Source organism: Nannobrachium achirus (assembly GCF_963921795.1).
Source record: "Nannobrachium achirus genome assembly, chromosome: 9".
Classification (NCBI taxonomy): domain Eukaryota; kingdom Metazoa; phylum Chordata; class Actinopteri; order Myctophiformes; family Myctophidae; genus Nannobrachium; species Nannobrachium achirus.
In genome coordinates, this window is record NC_137818.1 from 31,033,941 (window position 1) to 31,055,597 (window position 21,657).

Consider the following 21,657-nt stretch of genomic DNA (forward strand, 5'->3'; position numbering starts at 1 on the left):
AGCTTCCCAGTGTGGGAGCCGATAGTATGATTATGTTATTTCTATACTTTAGACATTTTCTAGAAATCTACTTATATATAAAGAGTATTTATTTGTTACGCGTAATAAATTGTTCTTTTTGGCCATAAAGAAAATGTCATAATCAGCATAATTTTGCTAGATCTTGATACGTTCTGGTTACACAACCTACAACATCTAAAGCTAGATGAATCTCCCACTAAACGGATGGGGGGGTTTTAAACAAAACAAAAAAAGTACCTGCGAAATGACTCCATAAGCATGCAAACAAGCCTATAACTTTCATTATTATTTGAGGCAAAATGTGACATCTTATGCCTTTGATTTGTATTGCTTTTGGGTGTCATTTGTTGAAAAAAGCTATTTTGTCTTAGGGAATCAAAATTATCAAAAATACATTATTTGGTTAATATTGAATCTTCAGTATAGCTAGGTTATAGGATTTTTGCCATCAACCACCATGTACTGAGCAACAATTAGCAGATTGTGGGTTTTGCCCTGGGTTGTGCCCAAAACATAATCACAACGCTTTCTAAGCTACCAGACTAAGCACTGATACATTCACAATTATGATAGGTACAGTACATACAGTATGAACCATAGCTGTTGATGTGCTTGTGCTTTTCATGCATGGGTTTTGAATCACCATTATACAGTATCTATGGATATGTGGAAAGCAATCGACAGCCTAGATATGAATTCAGTACAGACACAGTAAAAAAAAAATCTCAATTACACAATTAGCCTGATTCATTCTTTGTCGTATGATGGCGTCGCACGGCGGAAATAGCAGATCTACAAGCTTGTGGATCGGCTATAGGGACACCAGGTTGAACGTGGTTTTAAAAGAAAAGGCTAGAGAAATGCAAGCAGTAGAGAAAGCAAGCAATAAAGGAAGTGCAAGAACATACATTTCCCTCGAGTGTCCCAAGTAACACGAAGGGCAGGTGTCCACTCTGCTACAGCCTAGTGTGCCTTTCGGCGAACATTTTTGTCGGACTGGAATGACGGCTCACAGAGAAGTGCGGTGATGGAAGACGTACTGAAGATGTGTGTACATTTTTCTGTCCCCTTTACAGAAGCCAGGTTTATATATTGAGAGAGGGAGGGGTGTGGGACAGAGAGACGGGAGTTCTGGGAACCCTGCAAAGGGAGAGTTACTCACCTTTGTGTTTTGAACTGCCCATTACTATTAGGATAGCTGTGCCACAATACAGTACAGTACAGTGTGTGTGTGTGTGTGTGTGTGTGTGTGTGTGTGTGTGTGTGTGTGTGTGTGTGTGTGTGAGTGTGTGTGTGTGTGTGTGTGCGTGCGTGCGTGCGTGCGTGCGTGCGTGCGTGCGTGCGTGCGTGTGTGCACGTGTGCGTTTGCGTGGGTGCGTGTGTGTGTGTTTGAGAGCTGGACCAGCCCTGGGTGTCTGGGCAAACGTGGGATGGCTCAGCGGTTTGGCAGTAGGGGCATGTGGTTTTCTATGTTCAGAGCAGTAGAGGTCGGGGGTTAAGATTAGGGTTGGAGTCAGGATGAGGGAGAGGGTGGCATGCTAGTGGTCGGTCAGTGGCTGGGTTTCTGCACTGATTACAGTGAATAATGCAGGTGTGCAGCGGGAGGAAGCGGCCCTGAGTCGCGTGTCGGTGGGAAACAGGGAGCTCTCGCCCAGGGGGCAGCAGTGAGGCGTGGGGGAGGGGGGGTGGAGAGCCTTTCTTCTGCAGCTGTACCGGTCAGCTCTTTCTTTGTCTCTTCTTCTGTTTCCCCCCTCTTCTTCTGCATCCAGGACATCAGCCTCCTGTTCTTTCTCTCCGAGGATGCGCTCACCCTGTTCTCTTCTCGAACCCCAGTCGGGGCCACTTGTTTGAGGGTGTGGACGGAGGAGCTGGAAGTGCTGCTGCTGCTGCCCCCTGGTGGGCCCCTGGTCCCTGTGCACTATGACCTCCTAATCTGACCCCAGCCCACAACACAGGCTGCTCCTGCAGGGCAGCGGGGGACACATTTTAGTGGAACACAAGCAGGCGGAGGCGTCGCTGCTGTGTGATCGAGGGAGAATTTAAGCATACATTGTTTTCTGTCTCACCTGTCTGTCTGTGGTAGTGATCATTCTATCAACTCTTGAGTCTCAGAGAACTGCAAAACACACCAAGACAGGTGTTAGAAATCATTAATCAAAGAAGAAAACTAGAAGTAGAAGAAGAATGTGCCAACTTGCTTCTTGTGCACTCATAGCCAAATATGTCTGGTAATTCGTGTCACTTTCTGAAGAAAACGACAAGTGCGACCAACAGAGCTCGCAAGTAGGGTGATGATAGCTGTCATACCCACACACATACCCACCCAAAGACAACCCTCATCACCCTACTGGTGCGCTCTGCTGGCGCAAGTAATGTCCTTGTTTGTTCAATAGTCACGTAATAATAATAATAATAATAACACTAAGTGGTCAGTTTATCAGCATAGGGAATACACTTTTCTCTAAAGAAATGCGCTCAATTAAGTGTTCAACTTGCCTGTTGGCTGGAGTTAGCTGAGGGTGGGGTGACAACACTTTGGTCCAACAAGGGGTTGAGGGGAGCGGCTCCAGGAAGGTGTGTGGCGCGCCAGTATATGTCCAAATACTCCGACAGGTGTTCACAGGCGTCCTCCAGCTGGTTCTCATCCAGTATGACATCAAACATCTCCTAATAGGAGAGACAGAAGCATGCATACAGTTTTAGCTTCCGTATGAGACGCACACTTTGAATTGAGATAATTTTTTTGTTTTGTTGTTATAAAGCCGTCTACGATTTGTTTGTGCCAACAAAAAAAAAGAATCTGACTCTGTGTGCAAGCGCCTCGAGTATAACTCAGGTTATACAGCTCTGTTCTGGGTCTTCAATATAAATCATCACTGTCGGGCAGAAACCTTGTTTCTCCAAGTTTCAGATTTTTATGTTTTTTTGCGTAACGTAAAGCCCTGCTTCATCATACAAGACTGTCGCACAAAACTTGTGAAAATAGCAGATCTACAAGCACACAACGCCTTGTGTGCTTGTAGATCGGCTATCTTCGTTTTTAAAATAATAACAAAAAAGGAAGGTTTTGGACATACAAGATTTCCATCCGACATTGACGAAATACAGGTTAGATTATGGAGAGTGACGTACAGGTGGACACTGTGACAACTTGTCGCCCGCCATCATCTGGACGTTGAGGTGTTTGCTCTGTGATTTCCCCCGAGATTTGATCAGCCTCTGAAGAACCTGTGAGATTAGCCAGAGATGAAAATAACTAAAATAGAAACCAAAAGAAAACTCGTACTGTACAGTACAGTTACACCTTCACCTGATTTATGCTTAAAGGGATATTTCATTTTCAAACATTGTTTGGGGTCATTTTAACGTCTGACAGATTTTAAGTTGTTGATTCAGTATCAAGATATTTGATATTAACTTTGTCAGACACGCCCCCTTCCAAACCAATTTTAACTTCAAACTCCATTTTAATCATGATAGATCCATCAAAAACTCACTTGTCACACATATTGTCCTGCTAATACAGTATGTGGGCTGTGTGTGTGTTTGAAATGAGAAATGAAAAAACGTGTTTGGGTGGGGCAGTGGTAAAGTCCCTGCCCACTACCATGGTTGTGGGTTCGAATCCACTGTGGTGCATCCGGCTTTGTCTAGGGTTTTTATAGGCATATGGGTTTGTATGATGAAATTAATATAAATACAACAAGCTTCATGGGGTGCTCACAAAAGCCTGGGTACATGTTAAAATTACCCCAAACATGTTAAAGTGAAATATCCCTATAATGTCACACACCAAAAGAAAAAGCTGATCTACAAGCTTGTAGATCTGCTATTTATGGTGTGTGACACCCGCATGCGACTAAGTATAAATCAAGCCTTAGAAATCAGGCCAGATGATGATGATGATAGATGGAGGTTGTATTCGTCATCATAAAAAATATTCTCAAAAAGTGTATTTCCACTGTGTTGCATAAGTCCTTTACTCCCCCCCCCCCCCATAATGCATAATATTGTAGGCAGCAAGACCAACATACACTTTGACTTTTGAAACCCAGTCTTCAGGAAAATTGATGCAATCCATTGTACTTCCATGACAAATAACTACGAGAGTAACCGTACTAAATAGGGTATAATAAATAAACCAGATTGTGTGGAATGTTTTTTTGTGGTTATTATGAAGTTTGAGTTTTACTTTTGGTGAAGAGACTTTGACGTAGACAATAATGGGAGCCAGGGAGGTCTTGAGAAGCTGTGCAGGGTGGTTAATGGTGTCTGCGTCCAGGACTACTAGCTGCAGGGTCTTGGCCAGCTCAAAGATCCTCTCAATCTCACTCTGGACCTCAGCTGCAATCACACAGTAGAGTTGTGATATGTATGCAAGAATAGATCATATTCACAAAGCATGCTCGTGTGAGGAAACGTGTTTCTATACGACAATTACAGACAACAAGAAATGGTCTTGGCTCATTGAGAGACAATAGACTCCAGTCTGGGTGAGTGTGTTTTTTTTACTTATTGGTTCAAATGGTATATATAAAATGCATCAGTTGGACACCATAATAACATTGGAACTGTACAACAATTATGGCAAAGCATGTACTTTATAGGGGACTTTTACAAGGGCTACAAGTACACAAGATGAATCTTAGCACTTATGTGTTCATCTGAGTCCAGACCTTTTATCAAAATGATCAGGGATATTTCTACTCTTTAAGTATTCACCGGTCACCAGGACAGGCCTGGGAGAAACGTCATGCCACACTCACCCAGACTGGAACGCGTGTTGGACCTCTCCATAATGGCCTTCTTGTTGAGCACGGAGCGCTTGGCCAGAGATAGATCAGCAGTCACCCGCGTAATGGAGATCCTGCAGAAGAGGTGCCTTATCACATCACTTCCACAACTGCTCCAGTTCAAAGGATGATCTGAACCCATGGACGCTCTCATACATCTATAAATACACTGTCATATGTGTCCTGTTGACCATGAAATATGATATACGGAACACAATCCACACGAGAGTCCTCTCGGGGCAATTGTCAGTGCTGCAGTACGTTGGAGAATGCATGGAGCAGTGGTGTAACGCTTTTGAGTTATATGTACTTTACTTGAGTATTTCCAATTTCCAATACTTTTACTTCTGCTCCACTACATCTCGGATCCAAATATTGTATTTTTACTTCACGTCATTCATACATTTGAAAACATGAAATGGGACATTCATACTCTCTACTTTTGGCACTTTAAGTACATTTTGATACCAATACTTTTGTACTTGAAAGGTGGTTGCACACTGCTGCGTTTTTTGGGCCGAATATCGGAGTGAATTTCGGAGCGCGTGAATAAAAAAATCAACCTCACGTTATGTCAGTCACGTTTGCACACTGCCGCCCGTTTCGCGCACCACTCTGTCCCTTGCTCTCTCTATCTCTCTCTCTCTCCTTGCCCTGAAAAACGCAGCAGTGTGCAACCAGCTTTACTCAGGTACTTCCGGACTTTTACTTGTGAGGGTGCCCTCACACCAAAGTACCTATGAGAGTGGAATCTGCGTTCCGCCAATGCATTTCAATGAGAAGGGAGCGTTTTTTTGCAGAAATCCTCTGCTGGCATGAAACCGTTTCACTCTCATTGAAATGCATTGGCCGAACGCGGATTCCACTCTCATAGGTATTTTGGTGTGAGGACACCCTGACAGAGTATTTCTACATTGCCGTATTGATACTTTTACTTAAGTAACACATGTGAGTACTTTTTCCACCACTGGCATAGAGAAGGATCATACCCAGTAATCTGCAGTACTCACCTGCCATCGAATCTGTGCTTGAGGAAGTCAAAGAGCGCTTTCTGCATCATGTCTGTTACCTAGGAGACAGAGGGCAGAATGACAGCACTTTACAAGTGACAAGTAATGGTATCACCTGTGTGACACACACACACACACACACACACACACACACACACACACACACACACACACACACACACACACACACACACACACACACACACACACACACACACACACCCCAGTGGCTCTCTAAGTGGTGGGGACCCCCAGGAGTCCTTGAGGAGGTTCCAGGGGCTCCCCCAGCAAAATGAGGAACAGCTTAAACACTTAATTATGCTGCACCTTATTTTCTGAAGTTTCACTGAAATGCAGGGTGCTAACTAGTAGGGTGTTTGTGGAACTCTCTTCCAGGAGCAGTGGAATGTGTGTGTGTGTGCTCTCCTTCCCCCTCATTGTGATGATGTGGTGATGGTGATATGACTAGATCTGACAGTGGACCTAAATAGAAATGAGCACGGCAGAGGATGACATGGATAGAGTCCTGCGCCAGACTACGTTTAGCTACATCTGCGTACGTGTGTGTGTGTGTGTGTGTGTGTGTGTGTGTGTGTGTGTGTGTGTGTGTGTGTGTGTGTGTGTGTGTGTGTGTGTGTGTGTGTGTGTGTGTGTGTGCGCGTGCGTGTGTACTTGTGTGAGATGAGATCTATATTCAAGCAGGCCTGAAAAATAGATGTGTTGTGAAATGGTGGATAGTGCCAGCTGTGGGGCCTCTGCTCTACCATGGTCTCAGAAGGAGAAGAGGAGGAGAAAAAGACAGAGAGAAAGGAGGAGGGCAGAGTGGGAGAGAGCTGCCGTTCTCCCATAGTCTGAGAAAGAGAAAGAGAGAGAGAGCGAGAGAGAGAGATATTGGCGTACACCACTGGAGCATCCTCAAAGCACATCACCAGAGCAATGCATAAATATTTCACACACACACACACACACACACACACACACACACACACACACACACACACACACACACACACACACACACACACACACACACCCTCATATACAAAACAAACGGCTTGGCACACAGCCTCTGCAGTCACAGAGGAGAGAGGGAGGCAGAAAAAAAGGTCGGAGCATTGAGATTCCAATTATACCACACCACACACTTCTGCAACTTCATATGCACCATTTTCTTGGAAATGAACAAATTGCAGGCCGACTGAAGCAAATGTCATGATTTGAGATCTTGGAACAGTGATCTAAGACACATATATAAGACAGCTACTGTAGAGCCAAACCGATATATCGGCCATAATGTGACTTTTTTTAATATCATCAGTATAAGCAATTATGCAGCCGATGTTTTATGATTTTTTTTAACAAATGTGACAACACTGTTCATAGTGCAGGGCGTTAAGGGGAGAAATGCTCATTTCGTGCAAATCAGTCTAAAAGCGCCAAATTTTGCACAGATGTAACCCATGGCATGCTCTAATGATTTAGCTAGGCCGCCCGAGTCGGCTCCCGAGTCGGCGAGAAATGGCCCCACAAAAACCATCGTTTTGTGGGGCCATTTGTAGCCCAAGGAATGTTTTTTGTGCAAAACAAATGCTTGCAATGTATTCAGCATCATGACAAACCCCTAGTTAGACCCCTAACATCCTACTTACTGTAAAGCAGATTTATTTCTGGGTAATTTCCTCCTGTATAGAAAGTCGTTGGGGGCTCAACTTGATTTGGCCGCTTTGGTGACCCCGAAGGTTGCAAACTCGGGCACCCTAGCTAAATCATTAGAGCAAGCCCTGGGCTATATCTGTGCAAAGTTTGGCGCTTTTAGACTGATTTGCACGAAATGAGCATTTGCTCCCCTTAAGGCCCCGCACTATCAGGGGGTTTCCATCAGAATAGCAAGCAAATGGTCACACCAGCCCGGCAGCCTCACCAAACATGGCACAAATGCTGTTCAGGGGTCTGCCATGACAATAGTCACCAAAAAAACTAAATTTAACACATATGGGGCACTACAGCCTTGTTACAGCAGTGTCTAACATTTTAAATGGCCATATAACTCGGTGACCATAGCTCTTATCAGCGCAATATAGGACTGGATTTGAAGGCCTGAATATCTAGTCGTTCGAAATCGGTAATCGGTCGTCTAGCTACAGTATGACTTTCCAAAATCGCCATTGGACCCAAACATGTGGCACCGTGTGAGAGTCCTCCTATTGCATGTGGTGTAATTTCATCAGGCTATGGCTATATGGCATTTGGTTTGAGTGCTAATGGAATAACAGAGAGGGAGTTTTCTCCCTATCGATCAGACCAGACTCCTCTAGATCAAACCGGAGCAGACCAGTCTAACAGAGAAGAAAATAAAAGGTAGGACATGATCAAGTTAAGCTGGACCAGATGACTCCAAAATGACCACACTTGATCTAACTGGAGAGAACTTGGTCAGATCGGGATGAATTTGGAACTGCAAAGCAAATTTTTTTACAGATAAAGGTCCCCTTTGAGCACATGGAGGATAATGACAATGATAGCACAGATTTTAAATCAGTGGTTAAAGGAGTAGTTCACTCCCCAAAAATACATATTTTCTATCAATACACAATACATGGAGATTGACAGAGTCATCGGTCAGTAGACTCAGTAGGAGACCCAATTGAGTCTCCGCCGGTCATCAAATTATTGGCTTAGGAATGTGACAAAAGCAAAATATTGATAGAAAATACATAATCTTTTGGGTGAACTACTCCTTAAATGAGTGGTTCCCAAACCTTTTAGCCTGTGACCCAAAAGACCTTTGCCCGGGACCCAAACTAGTGTAATATATAGCAGATCTACAAGCTCACTTCTGAGCTATTTTCACTACTTCTTAAACATTTGTGTTGTTGCGACCGTCAGGTCGCAGTTACTATAAAAAGTCATTCAGTCAGCGCTACCATCAGGCCGACTTTTGCTAAACACATTTTTGGACACTGCTCCTACAGATTTTGGCCTAAAGTCACGCAAAGCGGTACACAGTATCTCTAAAGTCATGTCATCAACATGGATCTGTCCCATTTCCAATATTCCCTCCTGATTGGCTACGATTGCCTTCTAAAGTTTGTGTATGCGACCTGACAGTCGCTTATCCCCCGATTAGGGAGTCTTACTGATAATTTATGGAATTTCTTTTAATTTTCTTCATGAAATTACAACAAAATGTTATAATTCATGAAAAGAAAAGCTTTTTTGGGATTGTTTTTTGAAAATATCTTGAATAATAATAATAATAAACAAAATCTAGGAAACAAAAAATAAAGGGACCCATAAAAATCTGTCTGCGACCCACAAATAGGTCACTCATCAAATGATTCTTACCTCATAGCCTTTCAACGAGGGGCCCACCAGTACCACCGGTCTCATGGATGGAACCACGTCATAGGGTGGAACATGCTCCGTCTGGAGAGGCCATAAACACAAGTATGTGTTAAAAAAATAAGACATCTTGTACTTGTTTAGCCATATTGTAGGCTACTGTATTCATTTATATACAGCATTATTATTTGGATTTTGGCATCCAAACATCAATATTCCTTGCAACATATGGTACATGTATCCGTTCACATGATTTCTATGGCTTCAACCTGCATAGCCTCCCCTACCCCACAGAAAAACACACAAGACCTATACACTAGAAATGAGTGATAGTTGCTGTGTCTATGTACATTACAATTTGTACAATATTACAATAAAACATCAGAATGTTCAAACATTCTGATATTTTTTGAAAATAAAAAAGTGAAGAACATTTGATGGTGTTATTGAGCGATGTGTAAAACTGCAATGCTCTGATGCACAGCGGAAGAGGCACTGTGACAAACATACCTGTTTCTGCTTCTGTTTGGCTTTCAGAAACAAGAAGGACAATCATTTAAAACAAGCGGAGAAAAAGCTAACAGGAAAGCTATGGCATTTAGGTGAAGTCATAGATTCAGAAGACAGAATTTGAGCATAGATTAAGTCCTCAAGAGATTATTAGTAAAGAATGCATGCATGCCATGCTGATTTTAGACAAAGGCAGTGAAACTCCTTGCTGTCAGGTGAAAGAAGCAGCAGTGACCATGTGTATCGGAGGAAACACGTGGTAGAGCTACTCTACACCCTTCCCAGACCAAACAGCATGGCTGGCATAACCCTACAACGGCTGATATTTCAGACTTTAAAAGGCCATGATAGAACATGCAATGCATTTTCATGGAGGGATTCATCTCAGCTCTTGTCATCTAGTATCATATCCATTGTTATGGCAGAAAATGTGTATTTAGTCAAATATCCTCACTTTTCCCACAAGATTCACATGGACCACATTCTCTTTACACAAAGGGACGGAAATCACAGCAGCACTAACCACGTGTCAACTTCCTTCAATGAGTATACATATACAGTATATGGGGCACACTTATGCCGGGTGCGTTGCAGCTACTGTTGGGAAATCGTAACCAATGCACTACAAATTACCAATGCTGCTACAATGGCTGAGGAGACGAACAAATAAAAAAACATCTTTTAACCTTGTAACCTTGCTTAGCTGAATCCCTCCAGTGTTCTACGGCTGTACCGGTATATGGAATACATGCGCTGTATAGATTCTGAAAATATCAGCCATTCTAGGATTAGGGTTGGTGACAGGGACTGTCAAACATGGGAGGAACGATTAAATTGGGGAGAACAACTAAAACAGTTGATAAAAATAAAACATGCTCCTGGCTTATTCATTTTATCAACAAGTTCATCAATGGAATAATCGTCAAGACATTAATCAATACTTGCAGCTCAAAATCCATGTCCATAAATGTAACCATAATTAATTCTTGCCCAGGAATGGCTTTTCTCAAAGTGGATTCCATGGACTCTGTAGGTTCCTTTAGGGGGGTCTAAATTGACCCTTACGAGTCTGTAACTCTAACAGTATAATTCCGTTTGTATACTGTCAGAGTTAAAGCAGAAATAAGCAGTTTTCTGCTGACATAAGCAGGAATCACGCAATTGCTTATTTAAAAAATATTTTTTTATTTTATTTTATTCAGGCGGCTAACAATGCTTCCTAAAGAAGTTTTGTGTGTGTGACACTTCCTGGGGCTACAATCTGCCTCCAAAACTATTATTTTTATCTGTGAGAAGTTCTGTCATTGGTCGATTAAACTGGGTGCCCATCCAAAATAACAGACCAATCAGGACTGCCTCTTGTTCTTGTTCAGATTGGTTGACCTGTCTGTCAATCCTTTTAGTCGCGGTCGGCTGGTTCATGCACCAATGAGCTGCTAATGACAGAGCTTCTTACAGATAAAATAATAGTTTGTAGGCAGACTGCGGCTCCTAGAAGCGCCACAGAGACTAGATTTGTTTTAGGGAGCATTGTTAGCTGCCTGAATATAATAAAATAAAAATAAAATAAGCAATTGCATGATTCCTGCTTATGTCAGCAGAAAACTGCTTTAAGGGAAGACCTTGAAATGTAAAAGTTTGAGAACCAGTGCTATAGGGAAAGAATGGGGGATGGATACAGATGCACCCACATACCTGCAGATGGTGGAGTTGACCTCCAGCCTCCAGATGAAGCATTCCCTGCTTTCCTGTAGGGCAGCACAATGCCAAGGTTCATTATGCAAGAATCCCCACGGGGGGCCATTTAGTGGCGCAAGCTCTTCCACAGTGGGAACACGTGAACTAGAACTAGGGATGGGACGATACGCGATATTATCGTTTATCATGATAAAAAAACACTTGCGATCATTTCTATCGTGGAGATAAAATGTATCGTGATATCGTCCTCCATCATGCACTGGGATCAATTCACCTTTTATTTGCCGAGCTGCATATCCGGTTCCACTTAAACCCTCAATAATTGGTAAAAGGTACTTACAATATACTGTACCTACTTGATAAAGTCTTTTTTTCACTCTCTATCAAATGTCTTGGCCAAAAAATAGCCGATCTACAAGCTCACAACGCGTCACAACGTGACGCGTTGTGAGCTTGTAGATCTGCTATTTTTTGGCAAATGTTTCGCCCCAGGATAATGGATTTTGATTATCGTGATAATATCGTAAATCGTGATTTCTTTTGTCACAATAATCGTGATATGACATTGTCATATCGTCCCATCCCTAACTTGAACTATAGCCATATCTCCTTTTTGTCTTTTCAGAAAGAAAGGAACGAAAGTATACAATGTGGAGAAAGAGAGATTGAGCAGCGTACACAGACAGAAACAAATAGAGTGTGCTGATATGAGTGTGTGAGGGTGATATTATACTGTACTGGGAGTTGTCTTGCACTGTATGTGTCCCTTTAGCTTTGCCTATTGCCCAAAAGCCCACAGCTTTACAGTGATGGTGCAAGAAGGTCAAGTAACCTTAAGGATGCATTTGGTTACATGTGTACACACTCTCTGGGTTAAATGAACAGATCATTTGACTGAGCATGTTTGTGCTCTGACCGTGCTGCTTGTTTCTGTTCCTGTTTTATCCTCATGGCCTCCAGTTTGACAGGGCTGGGAATGAAGGTGATGTCGGCGCCTTCCTTCACCAGCCGCCCGATCCACCAGTCATTGTTGAATTTCTGCACAACACAGGAAACAACACTTGTCATAGACCTGTTAAATCAGCGTGATTTAAGGCTAATGCTAACAACAGATGTTACACATGATGTGTACACTCTAACACCATGAATTTCATGCTTTGAAACCCATAGTGTTAGAGTCAGTCAGTCAGTCAATCAAAGTGTATTTATAGCATGTTTCATACACCAAGCGCAGTTTGGTGTATGAAACATGCTATAAATATGAGCGGTTTGCATCACTCAAAATCCGGAGGATAACAACAAATAAAAAAAAACTATAGTATAAATGTAAATGTAAGTGGTGATGTTAGGTTCTTGTTAATCTCAGACAATACCGCTTACGGGCCCGGGACTCCTGGGGCCCGGGTCGGCCGTCAGATCATATGATGGACCTAGGATTTAGATGCACTTTTCGTGCTCCACCTCATGACATGCATTCATGCACTCTCTCTGATGATGCGCGCAGCGCACAACTCCTTGTGTGTGGCTATGTAATGTGTGTGGCGGTTGTGAATGTGTGCAGTGCAATGTGCAAGCCTCGTCCGTTCAACACACACATTACAAAGTAAATCCTGGCGTATACTTCGTTGTCACGCCGTGTTCTGTGCCAAAAGTGGCTGACCTACAAGCTCACAACGCCTCGTATCTGTGACGTGTTGTGAGCTTGCAGATCGGCTATTTTCCAGACGCAGAAACTTACAGGATGAGTGTGCAGCCAGCGAGTCCAGACGTGCAGTGCACATTATTATTTTTATTATTTAATAATCAACATACTATTTAAACACTTTCACAATTAAGCCGCAGTGTGGCTTAATATTCATATTAAGGGTAACAAGCAGATAAGCTGCATGCACTGCACATTAGAACAAGTTTGCTAGTCAGTGTAAATCAGTGGCTTCCTCAAAGAAAAATAAAGGAGGAGCAAAAGCGGTGGGAAATATAAGGTTTGGTCCTCGGTGCGGGTCGGACGCATTTTGGGTTGGGGGAGCAATCATTGTGGCAATTGCCTACTGGCCCGGTTCTGAGTTGTTCCGCCAGTGCTCCAGGGTCATTTCTTACTGAGGTATGAGTAGTTGCCTATACGTAAGGCCCCAAAACTGACTTGGAGGCACTCAAGGTTGTGTAGTTGTTGTTGTTGTTTTGTTGTTGTTTTTGTGTAATGACATGTCAGTTTCAACACTAGGCTTGTCACAAGCAGCCCTGCTCACCTCTTTGATGTGTAGAAAGTCTTTGGTTTCAAAGTTGATCGCAGCCCCCTGGACAGGACAGTCTTCATCAAGGGCCCCACAGTAACTTACATTGGTTTTCACTGCAAATGCTACCGGTTTAGACTGGTGAAAGACAGGAAAAAAAGCACAGACATTAAACTAAGGAACATTAGAGCAAAAGCCATAATCACAGAGACTAATCTTGTCTTCTGGGTCTGCTTCACAAGACTGACCTTACAGTATGACTACAGTCTAAAAGCCTTGACGCAGTACTCTTACTGTACGTACAACCAGACCAAAGGGTTTTGAACTGACTGACATTGCCTTTAAAACAGAAAACAAGTGCAAGAAAAATCATGGGGTCACCAAAATCAAATTAGCACACACATGCGCGTGTGCACCGTGCACTCGCCCACACACACACGGACGGACGGAGGTCCGGACGCACACACTTGCAAACACACACACACACACACACACACACACACACACACACACACACACACGCATGCAGGCACGCACGTGTGAGTTTGTGTGTGTGTGTGTGTGTTTGTGTCCCGCAGCAGTCCTCTCACCTTGGCTCTCTCCAGCTGCAGTTGAGCCTGGCGCTCGGCTTCACGCCGAGACGCCTCTGGGTCCTCCTCCAGGGACAGGTCGGAATCCGAGGGTCGACTAGTGTAGGAATCGGCTGAACCCTGGCGAGAGGACCAGAGGAGACAGACAGCTGAGGTGAGATCAGAGGAGACGGAAATCTGCTATCGTCTGGAGAAAGTGAAGTCAATCAGCCATAATGGAGTAACCGCCCACCACCCTATAAAAAAGGAAAGTGCATCGACACTTGCTTATCGTCAGGCAAGTGGCTTCACAATGTGCGTCGATACCCCACAAAAAAGTAAAAAAGAAACATCACCCAGGACCCCTTTGTCACTCATGTCTTCTCTCTTGTAATATGACCAGATCATATTGCTGCGTGGTTACACTGGTTTGGTACTAGTCTGTCATTTCTTGGAGCCATGTGAACCTGCCAACTAGGACTGGCAATTCCTGCTGCTTTCCAAAGCAGCCTTCTCTGGGGAGTGTGTGTGCAGGCGTGAGCACAGCAACAACACCAAGTACCAGCACCATTACATCCCTGTTGTCTTTATTTAATATTGTTCTCTTAGGTTCCCTTAGACTCGGGTCTCCTGAGAATGCTGGGGCAAGTGGTGACACAATGATCAGAAAAGGAAATGAAATCACTCCCTATGCTGTCATGCTTTCATGTTATAGTGCAGTGGTTCCCACATTTTACCATGCCAAGGACCCCCAAATATCCATAGCCTTGACTGTGGAATGGCTTACATTACTGTATATAGCTAAAATATTGCCGTTAGACGGCTAGAGCATGTAGATTGGAGAAAGGAACTACAATCAGTGAGAGTCTGAGAGAACTCAACTTCTGTATAAATTAGAAGAGAAAATCACCTGAAAACTATCTGCCCTGTCATGTCGAAAGCTAATCTTACATGCACGATATGCATATTTTTCAGGATACCCATTATGTGCTATAATGTATGAACTGACATTGTCTATTGTCTATTATCATATGGTGGCCATTTTACCCTTTACTGTATGTATATTGCCACTGTGTGAATATGGTCAATTTGTATCAGAAGATCTGTAGGTACTATTTGGACTTCTCATTGCAACTTAATCCACCTGCACATCCCTGGAGTTCACCACGCCCCTAAGAGTTTCTAGAGGTATTATGGCAGCCAGGGACAGCATAAATATAAACATTTCTATGCAACGTAGTCTCATTTACCTTCATTGTCAAGTTGTGTGCAAATCCACCCTATCGTATTCAGCTTGTATAATCTACATTTCTTTCATTGTCAAGTTATATGAGCATCGGTATACAACTTGGATAGCGCTGAGTGGACAGCATGGCCATCACATTGCTCAGCACGGGCACTTGCTTGGCTACCACCTTGCTTGGGCGCACCTCAAGCATGTTTCCGTCTGCATGCCGCCCTTGATTTCAAGTGATGTAACAAGTTGTGTCGTCTAATCCAATTGATGTGGAACAGAGAGGCTACACTGTTTTGATATGGATAAGAAATGCTAGCCTTGATTGGTCCTTGCCAGCTAAACTGAAATCATTCTTTCAGCCAATGATACAGTATATACCAAAACCCTTCCAACCTGCTCTTTGGAGCTTGGCCGCTCACCTTTTGAGAGGTGACAGCATGCAATAATATGTACATGGGCTTATACTGTACCACCCTCACTGCAGCCTCCATTTCCCTTGTGACCCTACTCTGTCCCAACTGGGCTGTGAAGCCGACAGACTCCTCACTTGCTAGATGGACACACCCACACAAAACTGCCAAATATAGCTCCAAAACAACGGCAGCCTTTTTTTGCACCTTTCTCCTTCTCCTTGTCTGTTTCTCTCCCTTTCTCTCTCCGTCTCTTATAATCTATGCCATCCTTTTTTACACCAAAAAAATGGGTTTGCTTTATCCAGTGCAGTATGTGGATATCATTTAAATATCAAAGCCTGCCAGAGGGAGGCTGGAGTCTAAAAAGCTTGTACCACAGGATGTAATGAAGCCTAATTAAAGCATACTGTAGATAGCGTTTCTCTGGGTGCTGTAGATGGATAGAGAAGATGATGCTCTGAAATATCTGTAATATCCTCATATCATCTGCGCATATACAGTATATGTACTGTATATTGCATGCTGATGTAAGGGCTGTGTCTTACATGTGTTGTACAACCTATATAATGAGGACATTGTGACAATAATTGCCTGTAGATTAAGATCTAAGGAAAATAAACTCCTTGTGTGTGTGAAACAATTACAAAGTCACACTTATGCACGGAACCTGTTCCTGTGTAACAAAACCAGTGTGTGTGCTGTGTGTGCAGTCAATAGATTACGTCACAGTCATTTGAGATCAACTCTATCACACTGATGAAGGAGGAGAAGCAGATCCGGAGATGAAAGTGGGGATGGATACGCCACACTTTGAGGAAACCGGCAACCAGCACTACACGCCAGGCCCTGACTTGGAATCCCCAGGGAAAGCGGAAGAGAAGGCGGCCTAAGAACAGCGGGATACTGAGGCAGAGCTCAGGAGACATGGAACCAGCTGGGGCGAGGCCAAAAGGTCAGCCGAAGGCTGTGTTGGATGGAGAAGAGTCGTAGATGTCCTGTGCTCCACTGGGAGCGATGGGCCTAAGTGTACTGTGAATCACTGTGAAATATCTATACTATAATTTTGCGAATGTCTGAGTGTCTGAGTGTCACAGCGTTTCTCCTCAGTGGCTGGAGCAATTGATCTGAAATCGCATCACCATAAGCATATGAACACACCTGACATAACTGTGAAGCCCGTTTGTCACTTTCACAAATCATATGCTGTATATTAGCATTTTTATGGTGTATCTACTATCTATTCTGCATCTAGCATGAGGCACATCTATTCTGCATCTAGCTTGAGGCAAAATGTTTAACCAGCTCTGTGTGTGTGTGTGTGTGTGTGTGTGTGTGTGTGTGTGTGTGTGTGTGTGTGTGTGTGTGCAGGCAGGCGGGTGTGTGTGCAGGCGGGTGGGCGGGCGGGCTGGGGGGGGGGGGGGGGGGGGGGGGACAGTATCTCTGTAGCCATTAAACGAAACGGGTTTCTTACATTGATGCTCCTACAGTACATCATGCAAGCACCAGTTAAAGTTACTTTCCATCCCTCATATACTGTGTGCACAGTGCACATCCCATAACCCACACACTGCACATCATCTTGGAGCTCATATCTTTGAACGGGTAAGGGCTAGTTACATTTAACACTGAGAGTGAACACATGTAAACACATCAGGGTCGATTTGTTCCATTTCCTTTTCCATTTTGTACAATCAGAGTTAAATTAATACTCCGGATACTGTGCAGCCACCCAATCAATGACAAGTGACACGCAGTTCAGTGTATCACTTCCTTCTTCATCTTCTGTATCTATAACAGGAAGGAGGATCTGCTACGCCCTCATTGTGTCAACGGCGTAACCATCTCTGTAAACCTGGGGGCTTTATAGTGAGCTATAGGCAACATGTAAGTGACATGTACCGTATTTTCCGGACTATAAGGCGCACCAGTTCTCCTAGCCTCGGAAACCCAGGCTTTTATTTTGGCGATAGGAAGAAAAATAAAAGCCTGGGGTAGCCTGCTGCAATTTCTGGCATAGGAAGTGGGAGGCGGGCCATGGCACAGATCGTGAACCAATAGGATCCACCGGCTGTTTTCAGCCGGTGAATCCGCCCCCTCTAGACCAAAATCAGCCTGAGTTAGGGAAGGCTACAGTTCTCCTAACAGGGCATCATCTGGGATACAATCCCTTTTATGCCCATATATGGAGATCCCTCACAGAATCCCTTTTATGCCCATATATGGAGATCCCTGCTCTGAGTATCTGACATCACTGTGATGTCACCTGTTTATGCTCATATATGGAGGGGGACTGCCCCATAGGTCGAACTCCCGTTGGGTCGAACACCGTCGGCAGGTTAGCTACTCACCAGCGTCGGCAGGTTAGCTACTCACCAGCGTCGGCAGGTTAGCTACTCACCAGCGTCGGCAGGTTAGCTACTCACCAGCGTCGGCAGGTTAGCTAATCACCCACTTCACGGTTACTGAGGTTAGGGTTAGGGTTAGGTTTAGGCATAGTTTTACTGAGGTTAGGGTTAGGGTTAAGTTTAGGTTTTGGTGGTCGGACCAAAGGGCGTTTGACCTAAGGACATGTTACCTATATGGAGATCCCTGCTCTGAGTATCTGACATCACTGTGATGTCACCTGTGATGTCACAGTGTCAGGGGAACCACAATGTCAGGCGTTACCCGTCTTCCGGACAGACAGACAGACAGATACAAGCTGTGACGGTTCTGATAGTAAACTGCGACCTACGGTCGCAATCACACTCACACACACTCATATCAGCACACTCACACTCACACTTTGTCACTGCCCATGTCCCACAGTCCCCTGCCACAGCATCAAACAATTCTGATTAATACGATATGTTGATATGAAAAAAGATGAAAAAGCAGATCTACAAGCTTACAACGTGTCACGACATGGAAACGCTAATGACGATTGTGCAAAAATAATTGTGATTGTCTCAAATATTTGTAATAAGACGGTTATGTAATAATTGTTACAGGCCTATATACCCATTGGATGGCGCAAGCCTCTATGCCGGGGTGCATCACATGAATTGTGTAATGGTATCTCTGGTGTTATAATTACAAATATTATCAACACCTGTATACACATTTCTCTGAACTTTGACCTTTCACCAAAAAATACAAAATAAATAAAACAACTTTCTTTTCAACCCACAAGAGAAGGTCATATTCTATCACTGGTAAACATATGGTAACATTTTACGGCACCAGATTGCAGAAATCGCACTTCACAATCACCTACAAGAATTTGCTTTTAACACAGGCCTCATGGGAAAGAACTAAAACCACTATTGCTAACCACTATGAGTAGGCCTACAGAGTAATGTCATAAGAAACGAGCACTCTTATGTAGCGATAGCATTTGATTGGTATGTCAGTAACCAACTCTCCAAGACTAGTAATAACTACCTACACTTTTCCCCATACAAAGGAAAAGATAAGTTATTGAGGAATTAATCCTAATTTTAACTCTTTTTAGCAAAGAGGTTGACACAAGCATCACTCAGTGATTGCAGATGTTCACCAGCAGGGGGAAGCATGCACATTAGAGTCAACTTGCCTTTCCAATGTGAACTGCCAGCACATTAGATAATAACAACACTTCCACAAAGAATGATTCACAATGATTGGTGGCCTGGTTCTACTTAGCTCTCCTGTTTCCATTCTCCGTCATTCCATTTCACCCTATTTACATGCCCTGTAACAGTGTGTGAGATTGATTTTGTTGTGTAATTGACCATCATGTGTAATTGTGTGTACAGCTGTGTATCTAATTAGATCCAGCTTTTTCTTTCATTTCATTTTTTCAAATATGCTTTCCTGTCCTGAAAATCAACAAAATGTAGTTTTTTGAGAAATGATTTTGACTGGGGAAATCCCAGTAAGGTTGAAACGATTTGTAGCTGGGGAATTTCTACCATGCAAGATTAATAAAGGCATATGATGTAACTGCACTTATCTACTTGTCCTGCTTATAAGCCTGAACATCCTTATCTAGAGTCAGGTTTTTACCATGTTCTTGCCCAATGTATATCACTATTGAGCACTTGACAATTCAATCCTTTTCCATGTTTGAATGGATGCTTGAAGGCCCTGAAATCATGAAAACTACAAAGCAAAACTCCAGCATGAACTGATTAAGCTTATGAAATCAGCGTGTAAGCTATATATCAATGCTTGTACCTTTCCTGTGTCTTCCAGATTGTTTGAGCTCAAACTTCATCGAGAATTCAACAGATGTACCTCCCAATGAGGCTAAAACATAAAAGAAAACAGGTGTGAAGGTTTAACAAACTGTCCCCAACTGTCCGAAGAGAAGGAAAAAGGGAGGTACTGGAGAGGAGAGGGGAGTGGTGCTGCACGATGTGGACAAAGTAAATAAAACACAAATAGGGCTTGAAAACACAAGGTGGTAGAGAGAGAGAGAGAGAGAGAGAGAGAGAGAGAGAGAGAGAGAGAGAGAAAGAAAGTGGGTGCTGAGGAAAGGCGAGATGGAAAGAGAGGGGAAGGCAGTTCAGAACAGATGGAGAATAGGCACAGTGAGTGGATGGATGGATGGATGGATGGATGGATGGAGAGACAGACAGACAGATCCACAGGCTTAGTCACAGAGAGAGGCGAGGAAAAAAGGGGCGCATCAGCCTACCTTGTTACAGATGAGTCCTGTAGCGCTCGAGTCGGAGGCAGACATGCTTCTACTGCCAACACTCTCTTCCCCCCCATCACACAGAGAAGGCGGAACCCTCCTCCCCTCAGACCGTGGTTACAGAAGGGGGAGAGAGAGAAGTGCGCTCGGCCTAAGTGCTCCACAGCTGACGTTGCCGCGCTGCCTCAACAGCCATTTCCTATACAAAATTGATGCCCTGACTGCAGCACTGGTGTGCACACGCCCTCCTACTGGTCCCGATGTTTCTCCTCCGGCTTCAGACAACAAGCTCTCTCCTCTCCCTTTATGGAAGCAGAAGAAGAAGAACAACAACAACACCTCCGTTTTTTGGCATCATGCAACCCTCCCTCCTTCAGTTACACAAGACAGTCCCTCTCCTCTCCTCTCCTCTCCTCTCCTCTGCTCTCCTCTCCTTCCCCCCTACACAAGGGACCTCAATTCTCTTGCTTCATCTACGTATCCCTCTGCTCTGCTAGAACAACAGAAGACGATAGCGCTCAAGTATTTTACCACAAATGCACCATCTTACGTTCGGTTCGGTTCTGTTCTGTTCTCTGTCTGAGAAGTGACTTACTTATAAACCCACCTGGTCCAGCGGGCTGACACAGTTGTTGGTTGGTCTGGTGTATACCCATGTACACTGTAAAGTATCATTATTCATTGGGCGCAGATAGAATTTCTATAAATACGACAGAACAAAGAGTGAGTGGTTATGTAAGCCATGCTATGTGATAATAACAATAACCAAGCTGGGGGAAGACTGAGAGACGAGGGTGTCTGTAATTGCCATTTCTCTGCCAATTAGTGACGTGGGTTACGATGTCTCTATGGGAAATGGTGCCCAATGGGCGATTCTGCAACAGTGCCAACTTGGTGTCCGTTTTGCAGTTTGCAAAGCTAATCCCCGAGAGACAGTAGGGTCAGAGGAGGAGGAGAAGAGGAGGACATGGAGAAAGAGGAGAAGAATGAAGACATGAGAGGTGGATAGAAAGAGAACAGAGGCATAGAGGAGAGTATGGCTGTGCCTGCTGCCCACCTTTCTGCCCTGCACCATCTTACTGACAGGCAGGTGATGTATGAGCCTATAGAAATGCAGGGGTGAGTCAGCAAGCAGCCATCTCTAGTCCATCGTATGTCTCAATAGGCCAGCAG

The 21,657-nt window shown here is 43.9% G+C and overlaps 1 protein-coding gene across 1 annotated transcript; it reads right to left on the minus strand.

Annotated features, from left to right (window-relative positions):
• Positions 1–2,107: 2,107 nt before the first annotated feature.
• Positions 2,108–20,529, minus strand: cacnb3b (calcium channel, voltage-dependent, beta 3b; the record flags this gene model as incomplete). Its single annotated transcript, XM_080733383.1, has 13 exons — positions 2,108–2,137; positions 2,518–2,688; positions 3,154–3,249; positions 4,214–4,365; positions 4,788–4,888; positions 5,825–5,883; positions 9,170–9,250; positions 9,677–9,696; positions 11,372–11,424; positions 12,291–12,412; positions 13,621–13,743; positions 14,196–14,315; positions 20,485–20,529. 13 exons carry the CDS (start codon positions 20,527–20,529, stop codon positions 2,108–2,110), a joined length of 1,173 nt encoding a protein of 390 aa, XP_080589509.1.
• Positions 20,530–21,657: the final 1,128 nt, after the last annotated feature.